This window comes from Chenopodium album, chromosome 25, assembly GCF_948465745.1.
Source record: "Chenopodium album chromosome 25, dcCheAlbu1.1, whole genome shotgun sequence".
Lineage (NCBI taxonomy): Eukaryota > Viridiplantae > Streptophyta > Magnoliopsida > Caryophyllales > Amaranthaceae > Chenopodium > Chenopodium album.
Window position 1 is genome coordinate 747,221 of NC_137858.1, and position 22,785 is coordinate 770,005.

Here is a 22,785-nt window from a genome sequence, read left to right on the forward strand (position 1 = left end):
CCCAGTCGCCCACCGTGGGGCTCGAACCCACGACCACAAGGTTAAGAGCCTTGCGCTCTACCAACTGAGCTAGACGGGCTTTTGGTAACAATATCAATGCTATATTTAAATAGTTTATATATTAGCAAACATATGGTCAACGCTTTAATTCATACTTGTCAAAGTATGTACAATTACATAAACAGTTGAGTAGCATATAAATACTGCACCATTCTTTGCAAAAAACATATCAAAGATCGTATTTGTTCAACTATTTTCATATTAGAGGCCCAGATGGTACTAGCTATCTCGAGCATTAGGGGTGGTTTTGAGCATGTGCAGGGTGGTCAATCGCACAAAGTCCTTAAGTAAAAGGAGCTTTAAAATTTGATACAAAATAAAGTTAAAACTTGTTGGTGAATGATTTAACATTTGATTTTAAGCACCAATTTTACAAAGTTACACCGGGACATATTTAACTCCAAAAACCTTTATTGTTTAATCACATTGGTGAAGGACTCTTCACTTTGCATCTGGTTGTCTTTCAGGTATAGAGGCTTGAAATTCCGGCATTGCTTCACATGATTCATACACTCTGCTCAATATAGGATACTTCGACTGCACAAGCAAAATAACTCATAAAAATGTGAGCATTACACTGCCTAATAAGTGCATTGCCTAGATTGATTGTTGCTACTATATTAAACAGTTCTACACTCAGAGTTTAGTGAGTTATGTATCGTCCTCGATCTTTAGGAGAACTGGAGAAGTATGACACATGAAGGGATTATAGGTTGATACGGGTGTGAAATACTCTGTAAGAATAAAGGAAATAGAAGAAAATTACCATATCAGTCTTAAATCTGTTCTTTGCTATAGAAATCTGTGGTGCCAGAAATACATCTGCCTGAAATAAAGTAAAGACGAAACAATGTCAGTGCATATATACCTCATTTTGATAAACTTGTACGTTTTATTAGTCACTGAATAATTGTTACATTACAAGTTATACAGCTACAGGAAACCTCCTGTTACATATCATACAAATCATTTGATTAAATATGATGTTTTAACCCTCTTATATCTGATTGCAGTATGTTATTTGCATAGATAATATAAGGTTTAAGATTAAGGTCTTTGAAAATTTTGATACTATACAAACCACGGATACTTCATCTCCGGTAGAATATCTTCCAGCAAAATCTTTTAGTAACTTTTCAAGAGCTGCAAGAATATATACAGCGTGTATTATCACTTCTGTTCCAGTATCTTAGTAAAACAACATACAATGAATCGCGCTGAGAGACAGTTGTAGTCTTGTAGATGCAATATTTGTTTTTCCATATGCAAAAACTTAACCAAACAAATTGATCAGCAAAGCATATAAGGAAAAGAGCACTACTTACCAGAGAAACCCTTTTCGATAACAGTTTGAGACCATGTTATACTCTCCTCTCGACCAACTTTCTTCTCAATATCCTCCTATGAAGGATATCAGTCCCAACAACTAGTTAATATGTAGTGTATCGTAGAACACGTAATGCAGAGACATGAAACGAAACATACCAGCACTGATTTCATGTGAAGTGGTTGCATGCTGCAGCTGACAATACTTGCAGCCTATGGCAGACATAAGCTTAAAATGTTAATACCAGATCACTTCTGTAAACACAGAAGTAAATTACAGTGAAAACTATATGAGAGCTAAAATCAAAGTTTAATTTTCCTGAATCTTGTTGTAATTCAATCAACATTCCTTTCAAATTGTAATGGAAACTCAAAAGGCGCTAGTAATCAGGATCTCACCTGAAGGTTGAGAGCTCGTCTACAAGGATCAGCCGGCAAAAGTTGATTATGAGGATACTTATCTTCTAGGTACTAAACAAAAGATGACAAACACAGACAATAATCAATGAACAAGCCATAATAATGTTATTGTTGAATAAAATTTGTGATTAAGCTAAGCCGGCTATGTTGGCTTGTATAATAACACAATTCATCCCGTGTATTGCACGAGCTAGAGAATGAATGAACTAGTTACTGACCATAAGGATAGCCAACGAGTCTGAAACCACAACCCCGTCATCAACAAGAACTGGTACATAACGAAGTGGGTTGATCTTCTCAAATTCTACAAGCAAGTCACATCGTAATTGTTAAGATTGTACTATCTGTGATCCAAATCGTTGCTAATCGTACATAGATACACCAACACTCGATGGAAATTAAACACACCGCGAATAATTACAATTTAGCTCGTGAACCTAAGGTGATAATAGATTGTTGAGATTATTATAGAGCAGCTAAGCAAGCATTTATGTTAACAGTCAGACTCAAATGATTCATAGGGGAAAAATAATTGTGTCAACAAAATTTCTCAATTAGAAAAAACCATGAAAAATTAAAATCACAGGAGTATTAATCAACTAAAAACACAAGATTATTTTGATTCCAATTTTTCAGATTGATGATACTAATTGAAAACAATCATAATAAAATTTCCAACATCATTACAAATGTGAATTATTAACATCCCATTAATAACTAGTCCCTTCAATATACAGTATACAAATGGCTATTAAAAATTGATCTTTTTCATTAATTTACCAGCAGAATCAGTATCATAAAACAAATTAATTGACCAAATTGAGAGCAATACACTGGCTTTATTTAGGGATAAGATTTTACGAAGCCTAAAAAAAATTAGTTAAGTGGTCAGATAATATCGAATGAAGACAAAACAACATGTTTTAGTCACCTGGATTAAATTGCTCCCCTTTGATAAGATCAACTGGTTTATACTCATATTGAAGCCCTACAGCTTGATCAAGCTCAAATTAGTCCAAAGTTATAATCAAATTTTGCATAAATTGACTAAGTTGAAAATACAAATTAAGTAAAATGTTGGAGAAAAAATAAAACAGAGGAAAGTAAAGATTAAACCTTTTAAGTTTAAAGCAAATCGAACGCGCCACGAACAAGAACTTAGCCAAAAAGAGTAAAGCACCCTACTTGTTGATGCTGAAGATAAAGGTAATTCAGCAGCTTTCATCTTTGATGAAAAATATTTGACAAATTTTCAATAAAATTCCAAAAAATATATACTACTGTAATAAAAAGAAAAGAAAAGTATATGTTAGATGCAAAATTGCAAAACTTTGTGATCATTCAAAGATTAAAGAAAGTGGGTGTGTAAATTAAAGGAAGTTGCAAGAGTAGCAATTCTGCAATTGTGTTGGTAAAAGTCAACTGTCAATTCTAAGATAACTACTAATCACACAAATACAGTTAGATGGACAAATTTTGAAAAAAGTGACATGTGACAACAATCAATAATGATATTAGTTGGTAATTAAAAGACAACATCATGAGCATCACTTAGAGCATGGTATATAGTACCCCTTTCGTCCCACTGAAATTGTTCCATACTATCAATGTTAGAAATTTTTCAATCATACAAAGTAATTAGATGTTACGAAAATTGTCTTATACGAGTATTGAAATGTACATTGAATATTATTTGAGAGAAATATCTTTAAAACTCTCTTGCACCTTTAAAATAAATTGAATATGTAATGGAGATTTTCTTGACTGATCTTTGAGATTTGATCAATTATTTTATTCAAATGTTAGGTATTTTACTGCAAAGATGCCCACCTGTTTTGTTAGGGATAACTACAAAGTACAAACCCTTACATAAGTCAAGAATTTATTTATTTTTAAATTTTTAAAAGAATCCTTAGATTTGACTTATTATGAGTAGCTAAAATAGATTTATCTTTGTTTGTGTACAACTACAGATAATTAAAGAAATTCATGATGGCATGAATTCTTTATGAATACCTTGATTTTGAAGGGCTTGCTTGAAATGATATAGTTTGTTTTAAAATGTAAAATTCTTTTTCATCAAACTTAATTGATTAAAATTTAAATTTTTCAAACTTAGGGTCTGTTCAAATTTACTTAATTTCAGTTTAGTTCAGTTCAGTTCAGCTCCAATCAGTTCAGCTTCTTATTTCCCTCTCTCATAAAATATTCATTTCAGCTCAGTTCAGTTCAGCTCCAATCAATTCAGTTTAACTCCAATCAGTTCAGTTCAATTCAGCTCAGTTCAGTAAATGTGAACATGCCCTTAGAATATGAGCTTATTTTAGTAATGCATGAAAACATGCATTGTTTAAGAATTTCTTCATTAGAGTTTGTTTTACAAAATACATACTTCGTATTACATTTAATTGAACCAAACTATTATCAAAACCCGTTCTATCTTATCCAAAAACCAACTAGACCATGATCGTTCAATTGTAAAACGGATTGAGTCAAATCAAAGGTATGGACCCTTGTATAGCTACATCTAAATGTTGTAATCGTAATTAATAATGCAAGAAAGTAGACATATATATATAAATAAAATACAAAAAAGCAAAAAAGTAGTTCAAAATGCCATAACCCGGAAGCAAAGGCACTCTACAACTTGGGCGGTCGGACCATGATCCACCAACCAACATCTAGGAACGTCCAACCAATCACAAACGAGTTTCTATATGTGGGACCCACTTTTTATGCTAAAGTTCTCATTTTTATTTATTTTCTTATTTTTTTGACTCTTTGTGCACCAATAATAGCTTCCCACTCAAAATATCTCAAGCTGCTTTTCTTTGTTCTTAAATTTTTTTTCCACTTAATAATTCTCATTACTAAATTTAGGTAAATTTTGCCAAAAATAAATACTCTTTATCTTTGTTTAATTTATAGAAATAATTTTAGAAATAAAAAAAATGGAGGCAGAGTTCATAACCAAGTATCACAAACAGCAGGAGATTGGAGCCAATCAATGTTCTTCTTCTGTCACTAAACGCATCAAAGCTCCTACTGATATTGTACTTTCTTTCTTTCTCTATTGATTTATTAAATTTTTTGGTTTTTTTTTTTTTTATTTTTATTTTTTTATTGATCATAATATGTTGTTTTTTTATTTTCTATATTGGTGATATAATGATTGAAGGTAGGATTTTTATTTCATAGAGCTATATATTATTACATGTAAATTGCAATTGTATTATTTGTTAGTCCACTTTTTTGGTTGCATATATGTAAATTATCCATCAATGAAATGTCATCCTGAATCAAGCTGTTGTATAACCGTCTAATTTGGAGCATTTGGGTATCCAAATTTTCTGCAAAGGTTATGGTTTCTACATACTCTTTGCCAAGTTTTAATCGATAAAAATCAATTTGAATCCGTAACATATTTTAATCAATAAAAATCAGTATCGGTAAATATTTGATTTTAGTAAAAATGAGGCGAAGAGAAAATGATCTTGCTTTATGCCAAGCTAAGAAGTCAAATAGCACTCTGCTTGACTTTTTGATGACTTTATTTCAATCAAAATGCAAACTTGATAATTGATAATTCTGCATTCTTCTGAGCTTAATGTGCAGAATCTTGGTTGTTGCATTTTGTGTCAGGCGGGGCTACCCGCTGAGTTTAAGCTTTTGGTTGAGATGGTCCGCTAACATTGTTGACAAAATTGGTGATGTTGTAATCAGGTTTGGTCTTTAGTGAGAAGCTTTGATCAACCCCAGAAATACAAGCCATTTATTAGTGAATGTACATCAAGAGGAGATTTTAAAGTTGGTACAGTTAGAGAAGTTAATGTTAGATCAGGACTTCCTGCAACCACCAGTACTGAAAGATTGGAGCTTCTCGATGATGAGCATCGTATTTTTGGTGTCAGAATCATGGGTGGTGATCATAGATTAAGGGTATAACAACTTCTTTGTTCTTGAAACACATTGTTTGATTGCTTGAACATGATACTGAAATGACTGTTATTGATCAAAACTAAATTTTACTGAGTAAAACTGATTTTTCTGATTCACTGGTGTTTTCTCTTCTGCAGTTCTGTTGTAACCTGATTTTTCTGATTCACTGGTGTATTCTCTTTTGCAGTTTTTACTGTCAAAAATGATTTTATCTGACTGAAACTAATTTAAATAAGCTGAAGAGAATAGAAATCTTACGATTATGATCATCATCCTGCTGGTTTGTCTACCTGCTAGATGTGATATGGTAATAGCAAAGAGGATAACAGTGTCTTAATGTTTTCGCTGCAGAATTACTCATCGACAATAACAGTTCACCCAGAAATAATCGAAGGAAGGCCGGGAACATTAGTCATTGAATCATTCGTAGTTGATGTACCAGACGGAAACACTACAGAGGAGACCTATTACTTTGTTCAGTACCTTATCAACTGCAATCATAATTGCTTAGCTGATGTTTCTGAAAAGATTGCATTGCACACCAATAACTCTGGACAGACCAAATCAGTTGAATGGTAATTTTGGATCATTTGAAGTTTCGAGGAGGCTGCTTTAGACTTGATTCTCAACAGTTGTCTCCATTCAGTAGAAAATTATTGATTTGTTCTTTCTCATTTGAATTATGGAGTCAGTTTGTTTGATTACAACAGCTATTTCTCCAAAAAGTATGATTTATGATTAATAGGCTCTTTGGACTGTAATTGCTAGGTATTTTCATCCAAGTGTCCAACTTTTTCAGGGAATGTTGTGCTAAACGGCCAAATGATCATACTGTTAATTAATGCAATTAGGGCACTAAGAAGGCTTGGAGACAGAACAAAGTAAAAGCAGTTCATAGCACAGGAAATAAAATTTCTCGAGTGGTTGTTTGATTAGATAAATAATATATCACTTTGCAGTTCCCATAATGCTGTAAGCCCTTGAATAATATTTCAAATGAAATGCCAAAATTTGTGGGAGAAATTTTCCCACAAAGTTCCAGGTACAAATCTCTAAGATGATGTGCACGACTACACGTGTACATCTGTTGTTTTTGTCAACCAAATAACAAGAGTATGAGATTTTCCTTTACCATAAGAAACTTCAACTTCAAATATAAAGACGAGTATATGACCACCAAACAATCATGAAGATTGCAACTTGGTGCTTGGGTTGAACCAACAAGGTCCATGGAGTAGGCACAACTGCACATATAGCTTGACTCTGATATGAGTTAGCTCATTATTCTCAATTTTGCATTATAACTGAAAAGGGAAGTGAGAACTGTTAACAGTCTGAAAACAGGAAGAGAGAAGACTGCAGATTCAATTTCTTGTCAGATCTGCTAGTTTTGATATACTAGTAGATAAAACGTACTTTTACACTGCTACTGAGAATCAACATGCTGATTTGATACAGACAAGTGTAACATCGGCAAACTAATACTACTAGATCAAGGAGACCGTCCTGCAAAGCAAAACGCCTGTTGTGAGCCTGTGACTCTGTGTACTGCTGCTCTACCGCAGTTAAGCACTTTCAGCATTGTTAAGTGGAAGGATGCCAAAAGTTTGCAACTTCTAATGCCACTTGTATTTTTGGTCTTGAACATGAGCATTATTAATCAAGTTAGAATTTGATTTCCTAAATCAGAAGCCATTGAATTCTTTTTTTGCTAAAATCTTCCTGAATCAGATATGATTAGAAATTGACAAGAACAAAGGAGGAAAGGAGCAACTTCACAAACTCTACCCACCTGTCAATCTGTCATTTAATCGCCAGCCTCAATACTATTGTTCATCGGACACACTTTCAATTCCACTCCAGGTTTAACGAAAATTTACTCCCAGAATAAACCATATACCACAAGAAAACATCAAGAAAATAAGAGGTTTTATGTATGTATGCAAAACCATCTACTTTAATATTCTGGCAAAATTTCCACAAGATTTCAAAAGACATTTAAAAGAACATCTTGCTGGTAGCCTGGTAGACATAATCATATACTTTGTATTAAACAAAAGCAGTACACCAATTACATATGGGACTCAAAATTACATTTTACACCATCAAGAAGAGCTGCATCTCTACAGTTATGATGGAAGCATCTCCCTTCCTCTTAAACTTGCCTAGTCTATTGCAGATAAAGAGGAGCAAGCTTGAACTGTAGTCACACCACCTAAGTGACTCTTTCCTATAGGAAGGATCCTGTGAGCTAGGCAAAGAACTGCTGAAACCAGCAGCAACAAGAGATTGAAGGATCACAGTAACGAACTTAAACACTCGTCTTCCCCTCACCAACGTTCCCTAGGTCGGCCATCAGGGAAAACAGGGACACGCTCATCACCATTCAGTGGCTCAGGATTAAACTGCTCCTCTGATTTGCTTGCCTTGACCCTTATGTTATCATTGTCATCATCAAAATCAGGGGGAGTATCATCTTCATCAGTCCAAGAATCTTCATAATCTTCATTATCACTGTCGTTTTCATCTTCTTCATCATCACCAAACTCATCACTAGCAACATTATCAAAATCAGACCACTCTCCATCCTCTCCTTCACTAAGTTCATCTTGCTGCTTGGTACCTTCTTCCGTTTCATCCTCACTCCTTCGAGCACCTTTACTTCGTAATCGAGATTCACTAACAAGGGCTCGCATCTTCTCCTTGACAAGTAGCAGCCTGTCCTTGTCAACCAAGTTGGAACCTCGATATGCCTCACGAAGGAAAACCGAGTCCCTATCTCCTTTAAGGGACACATAAAACATATCAGGATGTCTAATCAGCATCCCTCTCAGCTGTTGTGAGAACCGAAATTCCTCCCGGAAATGAGTCAAGTGGTCAACAAGAGTCCTCTTCTCAACAGTGAGGCTCAAAATCTCATGAACAACTGCACAAGCATGCTTCTCTTTCTCTGGTGTACCAGGTGATAAATGTGAAAAATCCGAATACGGAGATATATAAGGCATGTCTCTAAACTGACAAATCCTTCTCATCTCATTCTTGGACAGTTTCAAACCCTTAGGTAGCTGCACCCTATTAAACTTCAAAGGCCTATCTATAATCAAATTCTTTGATTCCAACTCTCTAGCACGATTTTCCTCTTCATCCATCTCAGCAGCTGAAACCGCGAGCTCAGGGTCCCAATGAGTCAATTCCAAAGCCGGACCTCTATCAGTTGGGACAACCTTAAAGTACTGTGGATATCTATGACAAATTGTGTCCCTGAACTCCAAAGGAAGCCCAAGATCAGTCCTCAAATGACCAATCTTTTCTACCAAAATTCGCTTCTCCAACGACATCATCAACAACTTCCTCAATTTAACAACCAACAAAGACTCCATTTCATTCCTAATCTTCAACTCCTCAAGATACAACCTCTCAGCCTCAGGGGTCAATTTAAGATTAAGCATGTATGCCCCTTCTTCCTCAATCTCAAAGACACTAGGAAACTTCTTTAACAAGGCGATAAACCGCCTTCCTCGCTGTAATCCCAACACTCTCCTATGCTTGCCCAATTCTCTAAGAGGCATAGTTCTATTAGGGTGACTCACTAAAATCTTCCTAATTTTCAATACCAATTTCAGTTTCTTATCTCTTTGAACAACATTATCAAATGGAAGTTCTTTCCTTCTCTTAACAACAGCTCTAATTGGGCAAATTGGGACATGGGTTTTCCTATTTCTGCAAAACCCAAATTCATCTTGCCCTAAAATCAAACTTTGACCCAAAAAAGAAGAACTAAGTGATGATTTTACAGAGGAATTAAAACGGGGTTTTGGGAAAAAGATGGGATTTTTAGGGATAGTGGTTTTGCAAGATAGAAACAGTGGTATTTGAATGGATTGGGTTGTTTTAAGTGAAGGGGAAAACAACTTAGAGTCCATTAAAAATGGCGGTTCAATATCAACAGGATATATATCAATTAATACATTTGAATAAAATTGAGCAAATGAAATTGAGATAAGATTAAAAGAAACTTACCAGAAGAATTTTGCTCCCTTATGACTTTTTCTGGGTTTTTTTTTTTTCAGTTGGATTTTGATATGAAGGAGATTCGAGGCTTTTGGAAGGCTAAAACCTCAAGTTACTAATTCATGATAAAAACAATTGGTAAATTTTTGGAGGCTGGTGATCCGCAATAGAATAGACACAGTAGAGCCGCCTGGGTGTTAATACGGGTGTACAGGTCGGGTTCAACTCGGATATAGTTGAATTTATTTTAAACTAATGGTCTGTTCTTTTTTACTTAATTTCACTTCAGTTCTATTTATAATTTTATTTCTCTCATAAACAATTCTGTTCAAGTATGGGATTAAGTGTAGTTTATGAACATAAGTTAAAGAAAATCAGCATACTACAAAACATAATGCCATTGTAAAATTTATATTCAAAAATAATCGATTAAAGCTAAAATTACTTTTAAAATAAGCATTAGTTACCTCAACATAAATTAAGAGTACAATAATTCTTCAAAAAAAAAATAATAAAAAATTTAAAAAAAATAAAAATAAAATTAAGAATACAATAATTCTCTACATTTTTGTGCGGAACAGATTAAAGTACTCGTTTGATAAGGAATTGAACTCGTAAAATCATCACTCCCGAATGGAAAGAAATCATTACTCTGTATAATTGATTTAATTTGATGCAAAAAGTAATCATTATAATGAAATTGAGTTATTTCACATCAAGTAAAAATTATCCTAAATTGGTTAAAAGTTATCCTATAATAAACATGGGACACAAATCAATTACAAAAAACATTGTACACACACTTGTTTTATTAAATAAGGTAATTAAATACGTAGTATATTCTAGATTAAAGAATAAAGCTACATCAATTTTTTTTATTTTTTTTTATTTTTTGGAATAAAAAGATACATCAATTTATATCCTTAAAAAAAAAAAATGAAAATAAAAATAAAAAATAAAAAAATCAATTTATTAAGAATAACTAGTAATTGCAATTTGCAAAACGTGAAAGACTCATACCATGCATACAATTACCATATGATAATAAGAAATAATAAACGAAATATATATAATTATATATAGTACGAAGTATATTTTTAATTGATGTAAAAATAACATGAAAGCTTAGGGATATTAATTTGACTTAAAAAAGTCAAATAGAGAACTTTACTTTTATACACTGTACTTCTGTAGTCCTATATCTATCAAGTTAACTAGTTGAATCAGGATAAGTTTTAGTAGGGCAAATTCATAGCTATCTATAACTAATTATAATTAACAGGTTGAATTGTTTTAGGTTTCTTCAAAAATAAAAAGATTATACGGAGTACTATATATTGCTCTATTAGCCTATTAGGATTATTGTTCTTCACGTTGTTAAAAATAATAAAGAGTGTCTTCACGTTGTTAAAGAATAAAGAGTAGATTCAAACTACAATGGTGAAAAAAGTCAAGGATATTCTCCATAGCATTATGGCTTCGTTAGGATGCGTATCTTATGATCATAAAAATCAAAAAAACAACACGAAGAGAAAAACTACACCGAATGAATCAAAGGGAAAAACTACACCGAATGAATCAAAATCAGAGGAAGAATCAAAAACAAAGATTCCAGTAGCATCATCGTCGTCATGGTTAACAAAGAAGATGTCACAACCTACTCTACGTCGTTCAAATTCTACTTCTTTCTAAGCTAATTAATTATGTGTTTCAATTGTTTATCGACATGTTGTCATTCTACCACCTTCACGTACTTTTTAATATAGATAATTTGACTTTATTCCATGATCGTATCTTTTAATTTCATGATCGTATTATATTTGTCTATTTATTTGTTGTTATTAGTTTAATTTGCTATAATTATTATTTGTTTTTTTTTACAGGAATAATTATTATTTGTTATTGTTTTAGGGATTTTCATGTAATTGAAAACCAGTATGTTTCAAGTTCATACTCTATGCTAATTGAATTGTTATTCTGGTCAAAACGAATCATTATTCAATTCTTAATAAGTCTGGTTAATTTTAAATTTTTACTAGTTGATCGATAGAGATTTTTAACAGCAAGTTATCGAAAAGAAAAGTAAGAATAAAAATAAAGGAAAACATCAAAGGTTGGCTAGGTACGTAGAGTTTGGTGACTGAGATGGACAGGATGCAAGGCAGCAAGGGTATGGTTTGCGTCACAACTCGTGAATATGTACGAAGTATTTTTTATTTTTTATTTTAAAGAAAGACGTACGAAGTACTTAGAAGGCTATGCCTTTAAGGAAAACCTATTCGATCCAACATGCCACAACTTTGTAATATGCAAATCTTTTTAGTAGGTCGAATAAACATACCGGTGCAAATTAATATCATGCAGTATAATCTCTCTTTTTTAAAAACAGTAAATTGTATTTGACCTTTGAGTAACTTTAATGGTGAGCTACAATTGTGTACCATGTTAGATTATCAAACAACACTAATTTGCAAAAAATTGAAAATAACGACATACTATGAACTGACGACCTTAAGCAAGTAACTCCAATGGTAAGCTTGTACCAACAATTGAAGATGCTCTTAGTAGACATGTCTACACTTTGTATTTTTCTTATTCAAGTACTTCCTCCGTTTCTATTTAGTTGACGCGTTTGATTTAGGTACATATATTAAGAAAAAAGCAAGTGGGGTAGCTTGTAAATGCAAGGTAAAAAATTTACCCAAAAAGGAAACGTGTTAACTAAAAAGAAACTTCCTAAAAAGGAATATGTGTCAACTAAAAAGAAACGGAGGTAGTATACAATACTAATACACGGTATGTATAGTTGAGTAATCATCACATTGTTAATAAGAAAAATACAAAGTGTAGGCATGCCTACTATTTTCTCGTGCAAGGATCAACTCAAGATTGAATTTCATTTACATCTTAAAATTAACCAAATACTACTCCACAACAATAAGGGCTTGTTCTCTTACGTTGAAATTCAGTTCAGTTTAGTTCAGTTCAATTCAGTTCAGCTCCTAATTTCCTTCTCTTATAAAATATTCATTTCAGTTCAGTTCAGCTCATTTCAGTCAATGAGAACATACCCTAAGTTGTAGAATAATTCTTCTTAAAAAAAAAAAAATAGTGCAATAATGTGAAATCATTCCCTATAACAAGAATAGTGTTTTATTTATCTTTGATTGAAATAAAATAAGTAAATTAAGGTGTTTGATGTTAATTGACAAAGATGTTAGATAAAATCACATGGTGAGGGATGAATGAGATAAAGAGGTGTAAGTAAAATAATATGTATACGGTTATTAAGAAAGCCGCAATCTTATTGGAGAAATTTGAGTGTGCCCCATGTGACTCTTCCCTCTCAAAAACCCCGCTCTCACTCACTCTCTCTTTGTTTTTTTTTAGTACCGTTCACTCCCGCTATATATTGTCAATGGGACAAATTGCGAATATACTTTTTAAAAAATAAAATAACGTAAGAGATATTGAATAAAAATGGTGAATAAAGAAATGTAAATTTCTAAATTGTTATATTTTTTTAATAAATAAATAAAAAGTCATATGACATCTATAAAGAGATTTAAATATAATAAATACATGACAATTGAATCAAATAAAAACATCGATCCTTTCAGCAGACTTATGATCGTTGTTGCAAATCGTACATTCTTCATACCTCTTTTATGTCGATGTGATTTACAGTCTTCTTCGACGAGGGAGTCTATCGATCTGTTGTAGTCGTGAAGAAAATTTTCGTCTGATTCATCTAATTGTAATTGAAGGATTAACCTCTTTATCGATCTCGTACAAACCTTTACCCATGAAGCAATTTTAATTTAACCATATTAAATTAAAAAAAAAAAAAACCTAAAACTATAACAAAGCTCACCATGGGAGCACTTACTACACTAAAACCCACTATAGTTACTACCATCAAAGAGTGTAGATTTATTGAATTCAATAACAAAAACATGAAGAAATTAATGGGAAAGGGTCGGAAATAGCCAAATTTCCGGAGAAATTTGACTATTTTCGGGCTATGAACTTCTTTTTTTTTTTAACAACCCTAAAGAGAAATAAAGAGAGGAAACGCCTAGGTTTTTTTTTTTATTTTTACTTTTTTTTTAAGCCTCTAATTGTTAATTCTAAAAACAAAATAAAGTGTAATAAAGATTAATAACTTCGAATAATAATGAATTTATATTAATATATTAATAAAGTACACTCTATATTTATGTCAAAGTTAATACTCAATTCAAGGTGTTTACCGTCTTCCAAAAAAAAAAAAAAAATTCCAATAATAATACATATACGAGTATAGGTATATCATTAAATTATTTTTTGATTCACCTTTTAACAATTTTTAATGTGCATAATTAACCTTAAATTATGTAGCCTTAATAAATCAATTCAAAAATAATTTCTCCATTACCTTTTGGTTTTCAAAATGCATGTTTAATTGTAACAAAAAATGGTAAATAATACTTGAGATTTTGAAAAGTACACAAGCATATAAAACGTATACGGAGTATAACTAGATGTCTATTATAATGTACTCAAATTTTAAAAGTTTGACCTTAAATTAGAAAGTCAAATAGGAATCTAATTTGAAATTGATGAAGTATTAAAAATTTTAAATTTTCACATAGTAATGATTTTAACGGAGCTACACAATATATCATCTTATATTCTTATCTTATATATTACAGAGTAGCAACATACGGTGTATATTTTTAATTACGTATTTATAGAAATAAACATTGAGATCTTGTGAATTTGTGATATTAATGTTTACCTATATACTTACGAAGTAGCTCCTTACTGATTTTAGCTTTGCAACATAACAATCTAACACAATAACAATGAAAATAAAAAATGAAGTAGTAATTCGTACCATCATTAATTTGTAGGAGTAGAATAAGATTTGTACCACAACATAAACTTGTTAAACAAGAATTACTGAATTAGAGTTATTCAAAAAGCTTCCTACAAAAATGCAAATTCAATATTCATCGAAAATAAAAGATGCTAGATTAGTAACTTTATTTATACTCCAAATTTGTGTCTAACAGTCAACATTTTGTGTTTTATACTATGACTAAACTAATCAACAAAGTACACCATTACCAACATAATCCCAACACTTTAATACTCATGCCATGACATACTTTGCAATTTTCATACTTTTCAAGGGTAATTTAGTAATTTGACCCTGCATTGACCGCAAAAGACAAAGGTACGGTCAACGCCGATTTAAAAGTGTCTAATTAACTCCTCTCGTGCTACCCTTTGCCAGCTTTTTTTTTTACTTTACTAGCTTAATTACCAATAATTAATTTAGAAATACAAATAAATTTTAATTTTTTTACTTTTGAATGTCTTTTTTTTCTTTTCTTTTTTCTTACCTAATTTCACCATCTTACCCCTAGAAATTCAAATCCCTTTTGCCGGACTCCAAAGATCTACTCAAATTGAATTTTATTTTCGATTTTGGCAAAACCCCACAAAATTATTGTAATTAATTATTGCTACAACTATAGTTTATTTTTGGTAGCTCAATTTAATTATTTTTTTCTTCAATTTCCAAAGTTTTTATTTTATTTTTTTATTTTTTTACTATTACCAGTAGAATTTCATTTCATTTTCATTTCACCTTCCTGCTTTCTCTCTCTTCTACTTTCTCTCTCTCAACTTCTCACTAAAAACAAGCTGAGATTTTTTTATTTTTTATGCAAATTATTTTATTGGGTTTGTTTGATAATTAGCTGTTATTTACTTGTTGGGTGATGATCTTCTGTCGTTTGATCCTTGGAAAAGTGTCGTTTGATGGCATTGAAGTGTAGTTGTTCTTGAACTTTGGTAAAGGTTTGATTTTTCTCACTTCATTTATAGTTTGAGATGTTTAAGTTGCTAATTTAGTGATAAAATCATGTACATCTTGCTTAATTACAGTGTTTAAGTTTTCATACTTTTGTTGTTTGGTTTGTAATAAAGTTATGATTTTGGGGTTAGTAAGTAATTAGTGTATGCTTTATGAAATATGGGGTTTCATAACAAAAATAAATTGGTAAAGCTAATTGAACAAAATGTGGGAATTTTTAGTTGATTTATAGTTGGCATTTAGATTTATGCATGAATCTGGTTTATAGTCTGAGTTAAAGAAGCATAAAAAGTTCATGTTTTCAGTATATGTTTGCTGATTTGTAAGGATTATTATGATTTTCCTTTTTTGCACAATTATTGTTACTTGTAGATACCAACTAGCTTAGTTAGTAAGGTCTCTCCGTCTTGCGGGATGGTAGCGATCACGTGGGATCGAATCGTGTCTACATCATACACCAAAACATGATAGTTCTTTAGCTCCACCGTTTTGTAATTGCATGTGATGTTGTTTTCCTTTGCAAAAAATGAATTTGAAATGGTTTCTGTTTATGGTTAGACTTTTAGTTTACTTTGGCTTATAATTTAACGGTTTAACCCGTTGGTTAGGGCATTCTAATCTATATGTACAGATATTATACCTTGCTCAAGCTTTCTTTGATGGTTAAAGTTTTGTTGTTAAAATCTAATGTCAAAGATGAGTTTGTTAACTTATGTTGATGAGGGTTCTACTCTGGAATTGTGCATGCAGGGAATAGGGCTTGATTTAGGATCATTCAAGTTTATTAAAGGCATAGATTTTGGAATAAATTGTAACTCTTCCAAAGAACATTTATGCATGGAGGCCAAAGAAAGTATGCCGACGGGTGTGACAGTTATAGGAGCAGAAGCTCCGTCAAATTATCATGTGGCATCCAGGGGTGAAGCCCCCTCTCAACCCTCAAATCAGTTGGCTATATCACCAACTGGGGCTGTTACTCCAGGAAGTGCGGGCATACCAGGATTGGTGGACAAAAAGAAGAGAGGTAGGCCTCGAAAATATGGACCAGATGGTAGTGTATCAAGATCATACTCGCCAAAGACGACTTCAGCATCAGCTCCAACTTCTGGTGGTAGTCAGCCAAGTGGGAAGCGGGGTAGGGGAAGATCAGCCGCTTCAGAGGCCAAACAGCAGCCCAGATTTGAGATGGTTTCTATGGGTATGTGGGTCATACTTTTGGTTATTTTGACACTCAATGACTCAAACACAAGCATGTGATTTATTTAGTTGTAATAGGCTTTGCTATGTATGATTTGACTCTTGCCTCTTAGTAGGCAAGTTCATTTATATCCTTGATTTAAAGGAGGTACAGATTCCTCCCAGGTTTTGGGAAAAAAAGTGTGGACCTAGAGAGCTAACCCTTTTGATTTTATTTTGACACCATAATGAGAGTGTGCAAAAGGCCATATAATAGTTTTGTCTACTGCAGAATGTTCATACTTTGTTCTCTTAGAAGGCTTTCTGTATACCACAGTCAACAAGAACAATTTGCAATCCACCAAAATTTGAAAATTATGCTCAAGAAATCGGATCAATAGAGGTCAAAGCACATGTTTGAATTGTCAGTTGTTCTGTTATAACAAACCTTTATTAGAGATCCTCCTTTACAGTTCAACAAGATAAGCTCCGGATTCATAACTGTCAATCGATGAGAGAGTATAAATTTTTCACCTATTGTGGTTGCTAATTAGGGTTTTGCATGAGTAAGCCTTTGATCACATGTGGGATTTGAAGAATGTAAGGAGAAAGACAAGAACCTTGTCAGCCTACTCCCCTCATTAGATCTATCTTGCCCCGATATCAATCCATAATCCAGTGTGGTCAATGTACCGATTTTTTTGCCTTAGTTTTCCGGTGAGGGGAATGTAGGAGAGGGGGGGGGGGGGGGGGTTGATGTTAAGGACTCATAGAGCCTCTAGTCTATGCATTCTGGTGGCCTCTTTCAAGTTATCTTTATCTGTATTCATCAATTGCAAGCTGTTATTGGAGAAACTTTGGGATGCTGATGCATGTCTAGTTTCCCTAATCCTTTTGTTGTTTACGCATTAGGTTACTCCATTAAGAAAATAATACAGGTAATGCTTCTTTCTTTGAATTTCCACCTAAAGAAACAATCGCAAACACCATAACTCAATTTTATTAAGGCAGGGTTGGTAGGTCCTAATCTATGCAGCATTACCCCTGCTAATCCAAGACTATTTGAGAGGCCATATTTGGATGAACCAATAAACAATATTCTCTTAAGATACAATATTAGCTAGTTGTGCTCTATTCAACAGTGTTGTTTGTTGATTGGATGGAGTCACGATGCTTTCAGAGGGCTTGTCACCAAAGAGTGCTGATGCTGTTTGAATTGTCTTGAGGTTTGTTGTACAAGATCAGCGTTAAGGGATTTAAAACCAGTTAATTTTTGATAGGAGTAAACTAGAGGAAGCCTGATGATTATTCTCATGTACAACTTGTCAATTTGCTACTTCATTAGTCTTCATCGGACCTAGTTTTTTTTTTTTTTGTTAAACATTGGATCTAGTATACTACTAACAATTCGATTTTTGTAGAAGTATTTTTGTTATGTTTTTATATGAATAAAAAGAAGGAAATTAATCATTCATGTTTTGTTTACCTGCTTTGCTATGTATTCAATTTATTTATTAAACATTTGATATCTTGATACAGGCGATGGATTTGGACGCTCTGATGGAGCCAACTTCACTCCCCATGTCATAACCGTAAATGTTGGTGAGGTATGTCATGAATAGCTAGGAATATAGGTGTAATTATGTTTGAACAGGAAATATGTTAGCAACCCTAGCATTGCTTAAGTGCAGCAATCTTTTGGGGGAGCTAAATGGGGCCCTTTGTTTTCATGAAATGCAGCCCTGATAGTTTAAGATCAAGGCAAACAGACACTTACCTTATGTAAGTAGGCAAATTCAGTGCCCGCTTCTTATAAGGCTTGGTATTGTATCTGTAAACTAGCATGTGGTAACTAAATTGAACTGCTGCCAAGTCCAATTTGTCACTAATATGAAGTACCTGTTCTGGTTTTGTGCTACTTTGTCTAGGTGGTCGATAACCTTACGTCATATCTTATAGAAAAGTGCACCCTTTAGAAGCAGTTGGATATCTAGGTTGAACTTCCTTTGTGTGTTGAAGTTGGTCTAATTCTATAATTAGTAGATTATGCTTGGAGAAGGGGCCATGTGTAATACTATCATTGGACATTTTTCAATCTTCTTTCCCAGGAGAGCATTTCTTTTTCATTTATATTTCAGCCACTAATGCAGTAAACCAATAACTAAAACATGAGAAAATACATGCATTTTGAGCCATGAACAAGATGTGTGTTATATTTATACGTGATTTCGTGAATGGCTTCCAATTGTTTTTTTTTTTTTGTTTGTACGGACATTCTGAGACTCAACTGGCCCTCTAGCAGTAAGTTAGTGATATTGATAAACACAAATTTAGAGTTTTCCAAAGAAGTTAAGGCATTGATGTCAACTAGTGCCTGGTGACATGGTAATTGAGATGGATAAGGAAAACCTATATATATGACCACATTAAGGAGGCTGAACTTGGGTGTGAGTGTAACTTTGTGAGATCCTTTATGGAGGCTACTGAGAAATCTCAAAAGAGTAACATTGAAATGGTAGGCCTCATGTACCTTAGTATTTTTTTTTTTTTGATATGCAAGCTCATTTTAAAAGCTTTTTGACTCCTGGTTTTAGGCGGATGGGAGACTTGTAACAAACTAAGAAAGGCCACAGATTTGGCCTGGGAGACTCTTTAAGGACATTGGGTAAGAAGCATTAATAATAATTAGAGGAAAAGCTTCCTAATACCAAAGCATTATCCGGCTACGACCATGTTATTTGACAATTGACTCTAAATCAACCTCAGGAAGCCTATTTCAAAGTTAATCATGGTTGTAATGTTTTTCAGTGAGTTGGTGAAGAATCTCAATGGAAATACGAGAATTATATTCTGTGTCCAAATGGCTTTTGGGAACTTAGATGACGCTGCTTTGAATGGTGGTTGATCATGATGAAGGCCGCTAGTCGTGGCCTAGAGATCTCTATGAGAAACGGATAAGATGGAAAATTTCCTTTCTTCTTGATAGTCTCTTACCATGGCCTTTTGAACCATGCTATGATCCATCAATCAATCATTGTGTTTACCAGACTATGCTCACGCCCCACATCATATGGCCTTTTCACTTATCCTTGTTTTCATGAGGATTTCCATCTTATCTACTAATCCTAACATTTGCTTCTATCAATATCGTTCCTTTTTTTTTTTTGACATCATTTAATATCGTTCTTGTTTTACCTTTGTAATATACTTTCCCTTGTGTTTTTTCCTTTACATCATTTTTGCAGTTTCATTTTGCAAAGCTCTCCATTTCTAATCACATATTTTGGATGAACCAACTGATAAAATAGGCAGGGTGCCTCCATAATGCAAAAAGAAAAGGAGTGACATAGTCAATTATAAAAATAAAAAACTATTTCAATACAATAGAGGGTGTAAAAATGATATCTAGACAGGGAAGGGCTAAAATGGGCATAACGACGTGGCTTTTAAATTCAATAAAACCCTCACAAATAAAAGAACTATTAGCAAGAAAAGTTGGACAATGGAAGTTGAAAATGCAGAACAATGATATATGGAATTTCAAAGTGAATATACATTGTGGCATCTCAATGCGTAAGGTGCACACATACATGTATGTTTTTACTACAATCTATGAATCGAGTCTTGAATATTTGTTACCTTTGGAGGAAGAGGGATGGGGGTGTGGAGGAGGCTGCTGTGACCTGTGAATAGCATAGAGCTAAGACTGTAGGGCTGAGCATAAACTTCAGTGAGCAATTAGAAATTAAATATGGCGTGTGTATATTAACTGGAAGAAACAGAGTGAATCATGGTAGGGTATATATATTGGCGCAACTGGTAAAAGGCTCTTTGCTTTTTATCCCGTAGTCCATAGATGCTTTGCAAGGAATATATTTGTCTGATTCCTGATCTTCGTTATGATGAGCTCCACTTTATCTTGTTGATTGAATGGTTGGTTACTGGATTTGTTTTAGGATGTTACAGCAAAAATTATTTCCTTTTGTCAACAAGGACCACGTGCAATTTGCATTCTTTCAGCAAATGGAATGGTATCAAATGCTACACTTCGTCAATCGGATTCTTCTGGAGGTACATTGACATATGAGGTAACCACTGAATATATATCTCTATGTACTGATATATCTCTATGTACTTATTTATTTATTTATTTATTTTTTATATACATGGTCCATGAATTTCTATTGTTTATATTTTATGTTAAGGAAGGTAGAGAAAACTATCTTACCTTATGACATGCAGGAATGAAATTATTGTATTAGTATTGTCTTCACCAGGAAAGAATTGCTATTTGCTAGTGAAACTCACAGACATGGATGATATACTCACTCTCTCGCACACATCCACAATTCTTTGTGTTTTACTCCCATATTTGTATCAGTGATCAAGTTTGCTTTTTTTAACTCTAGCAATTTTACTTGTCTTGATGAAATTGACATATTACTCACTGCGTTTCAAAAAGTAGTCAAACTATGAAAATTAACACAAATAGAATATAGAAGATAGTATTGCATAATCTTTATTTAATTGCATTATTCACCTCCTGCATATGGAATATCCTTTTATGGGATGGCTATATTTGCAAAGTGCCTTCCACCTATTTAGTTTACATTCAGCTGATCTGTTTCCCATATTTGTCTTAGGGACGCTTTGAGATAGTAAACTTGTGTGGATCTTTCACACCTACTGAGAGAGAAGGTACAAGGTATAGAGCAGGTGGGCTGAGTGTCTCTCTATCGAGTCCAAATGGTCAGGTTGTTGGAGGATGCGTTGCTGGATTGCTGATCGCTGCTAGCCCAGTTCAGGTAAACATTCTGCTGCCACCATGTTATATTGTTTATACTCTCTTCTGCATTTGTCAAATTTTTTTTATAACATAAAGAAGAATGAGCAACACTGTTTCAGGCATAACAAGGCTTGTTTTCTCTTTCCTGTATCAGGTCATTGTCGGGAGTTTCTTACCAACTAACCCACCTGAGCTCAAACCAAAAAAGCCCAAAGTACAAGTACAAACACCATCAGCACCAACTCCTTTTACGATTACAACTGCCCTTCCTCCACCTAATGTTGCCGAGAAAGACTCGTGTAATGGCCAGGGGCACAATCATAATAATTCTGTAGCCCCAATGCAGAACCTTACATCACTCGCATCTTATCCACGAGAAAATTGGCCGAACACACATTCTATGCAGGAACGAAGGACATCCACCACTGATATAAATATATCTTTGCCTGGAGGGTAATACATCAACCTTCCCCTTTATCTTCTTGCGTCAACATCAGATGACGATATTTAGTTAAGATAATTTTTTCTCAGTAAGAACCAGTTATTTCAAATGAGATCAGCAAAAATAAGTTTTATTCTGATAAATTCATTCTTGTTCAACAAAATCTAGTAAGAATAAGCCTTCGTTATGGGATCATCAAGTCTTATGAGCATGTTTATCGATGCCCTTGTTATGATTTGCTGACTTTGTTCATGGTCGTAATGCAGGATGTAGGTTCTCAGCTGGTAGTCTGACTTGTATGCTAATCAGCTAATCACAGGAAGGGAATATATATTAGGATGAAAAGGTGGTCTGAGTCCGGGTTTTTCCCTGACTATAATTTGTGCACATTTTCTGAAATTCGGAGCTATGTATGGACTAACTTAGTATTGATGTTTTACATGCTATAGTTACATTAGGAAACTGGGTTTTTAGTTTTGCAGGATTTTAGTGGGTGTGGTTCTTGTCTCTATGTTCTTTTATAGAAAATCACAAGGTTGTAAGCACCTTATAATTTAGGGTGAACCTTGATTACCACGTTTATCACGTCAATTTCTTGGTGTATTAGTCTTGTATTTTGTTGCATGTTTTTTCTCCTATACATTATTTATGCGTTAATTGTTATACAAATTTCATGGTTGCTAATCTAGATTTGGTAAAATGCCCTACTCTTATAGATAGTTTATCACAATTGCAAACCCAGAAGAATCATGATCATGA

At 33.4% G+C, this 22,785-nt stretch overlaps 3 protein-coding genes, 1 non-coding gene and 1 pseudogene across 7 annotated transcripts; 2 read left to right on the forward strand and 3 right to left on the reverse strand.

Moving 5' to 3' along the window:
- Window positions 1–6: 6 nt before the first annotated feature.
- TRNAK-CUU (transfer RNA lysine (anticodon CUU)) lies at window positions 7–79 on the reverse strand. Its single transcript has one exon. It is a non-coding gene; the product is annotated as a tRNA-Lys (tRNA).
- Window positions 80–343: 264 nt separating this feature from the next.
- On the reverse strand, window positions 344–3,207 carry LOC145614599 (glutathione S-transferase 2-like). Of its 2 annotated transcripts, none has more exons than XM_081669659.1 (9): window positions 2,923–3,207; window positions 2,738–2,794; window positions 2,025–2,110; window positions 1,786–1,857; window positions 1,546–1,599; window positions 1,386–1,461; window positions 1,138–1,203; window positions 827–886; window positions 344–597 (listed from the first exon to the last, which is right to left on the reverse strand). In XM_081669659.1, exons 1-8 carry the CDS (start codon window positions 3,029–3,031, stop codon window positions 837–839), a joined length of 570 nt encoding a protein of 189 aa, XP_081525785.1. In that variant the 5' UTR covers window positions 3,032–3,207; the 3' UTR covers window positions 344–597; window positions 827–836. The 2 variants fall into 2 exon arrangements, with proteins under 2 accessions (XP_081525785.1, XP_081525784.1); XM_081669658.1 differs by having other exon boundaries at window positions 1,142–1,203; window positions 2,923–3,205.
- A 1,418-nt stretch (window positions 3,208–4,625) lies between these two features.
- On the forward strand, window positions 4,626–6,527 carry LOC145614143 (abscisic acid receptor PYL8-like). Its single transcript, XM_081669143.1, has 3 exons — window positions 4,626–4,859; window positions 5,530–5,745; window positions 6,097–6,527. The coding sequence occupies exons 1-3, from the start codon at window positions 4,758–4,760 to the stop codon at window positions 6,322–6,324; spliced, it is 546 nt and encodes a 181-aa protein (XP_081525269.1). The 5' UTR covers window positions 4,626–4,757; the 3' UTR covers window positions 6,325–6,527.
- A 1,244-nt stretch (window positions 6,528–7,771) lies between these two features.
- LOC145615249 (protein WHAT'S THIS FACTOR 1, chloroplastic pseudogene) lies at window positions 7,772–9,909 on the reverse strand (annotated as a pseudogene).
- A 5,115-nt stretch (window positions 9,910–15,024) lies between these two features.
- LOC145614430 (AT-hook motif nuclear-localized protein 7-like) lies at window positions 15,025–22,617 on the forward strand. Of its 3 annotated transcripts, none has more exons than XM_081669487.1 (7): window positions 15,031–15,600; window positions 16,373–16,820; window positions 18,338–18,405; window positions 20,755–20,886; window positions 21,442–21,603; window positions 21,739–22,037; window positions 22,293–22,617. In XM_081669487.1, exons 2-7 carry the CDS (start codon window positions 16,460–16,462, stop codon window positions 22,297–22,299), a joined length of 1,029 nt encoding a protein of 342 aa, XP_081525613.1. In that variant the 5' UTR covers window positions 15,031–15,600; window positions 16,373–16,459; the 3' UTR covers window positions 22,300–22,617. The 3 variants fall into 3 exon arrangements, with proteins under 3 accessions (XP_081525614.1, XP_081525613.1, XP_081525612.1); XM_081669486.1 differs by having other exon boundaries at window positions 15,032–15,606; XM_081669488.1 differs by lacking the exon at window positions 22,293–22,617 and having other exon boundaries at window positions 15,025–15,606; window positions 21,739–22,041.
- Window positions 22,618–22,785: the final 168 nt, after the last annotated feature.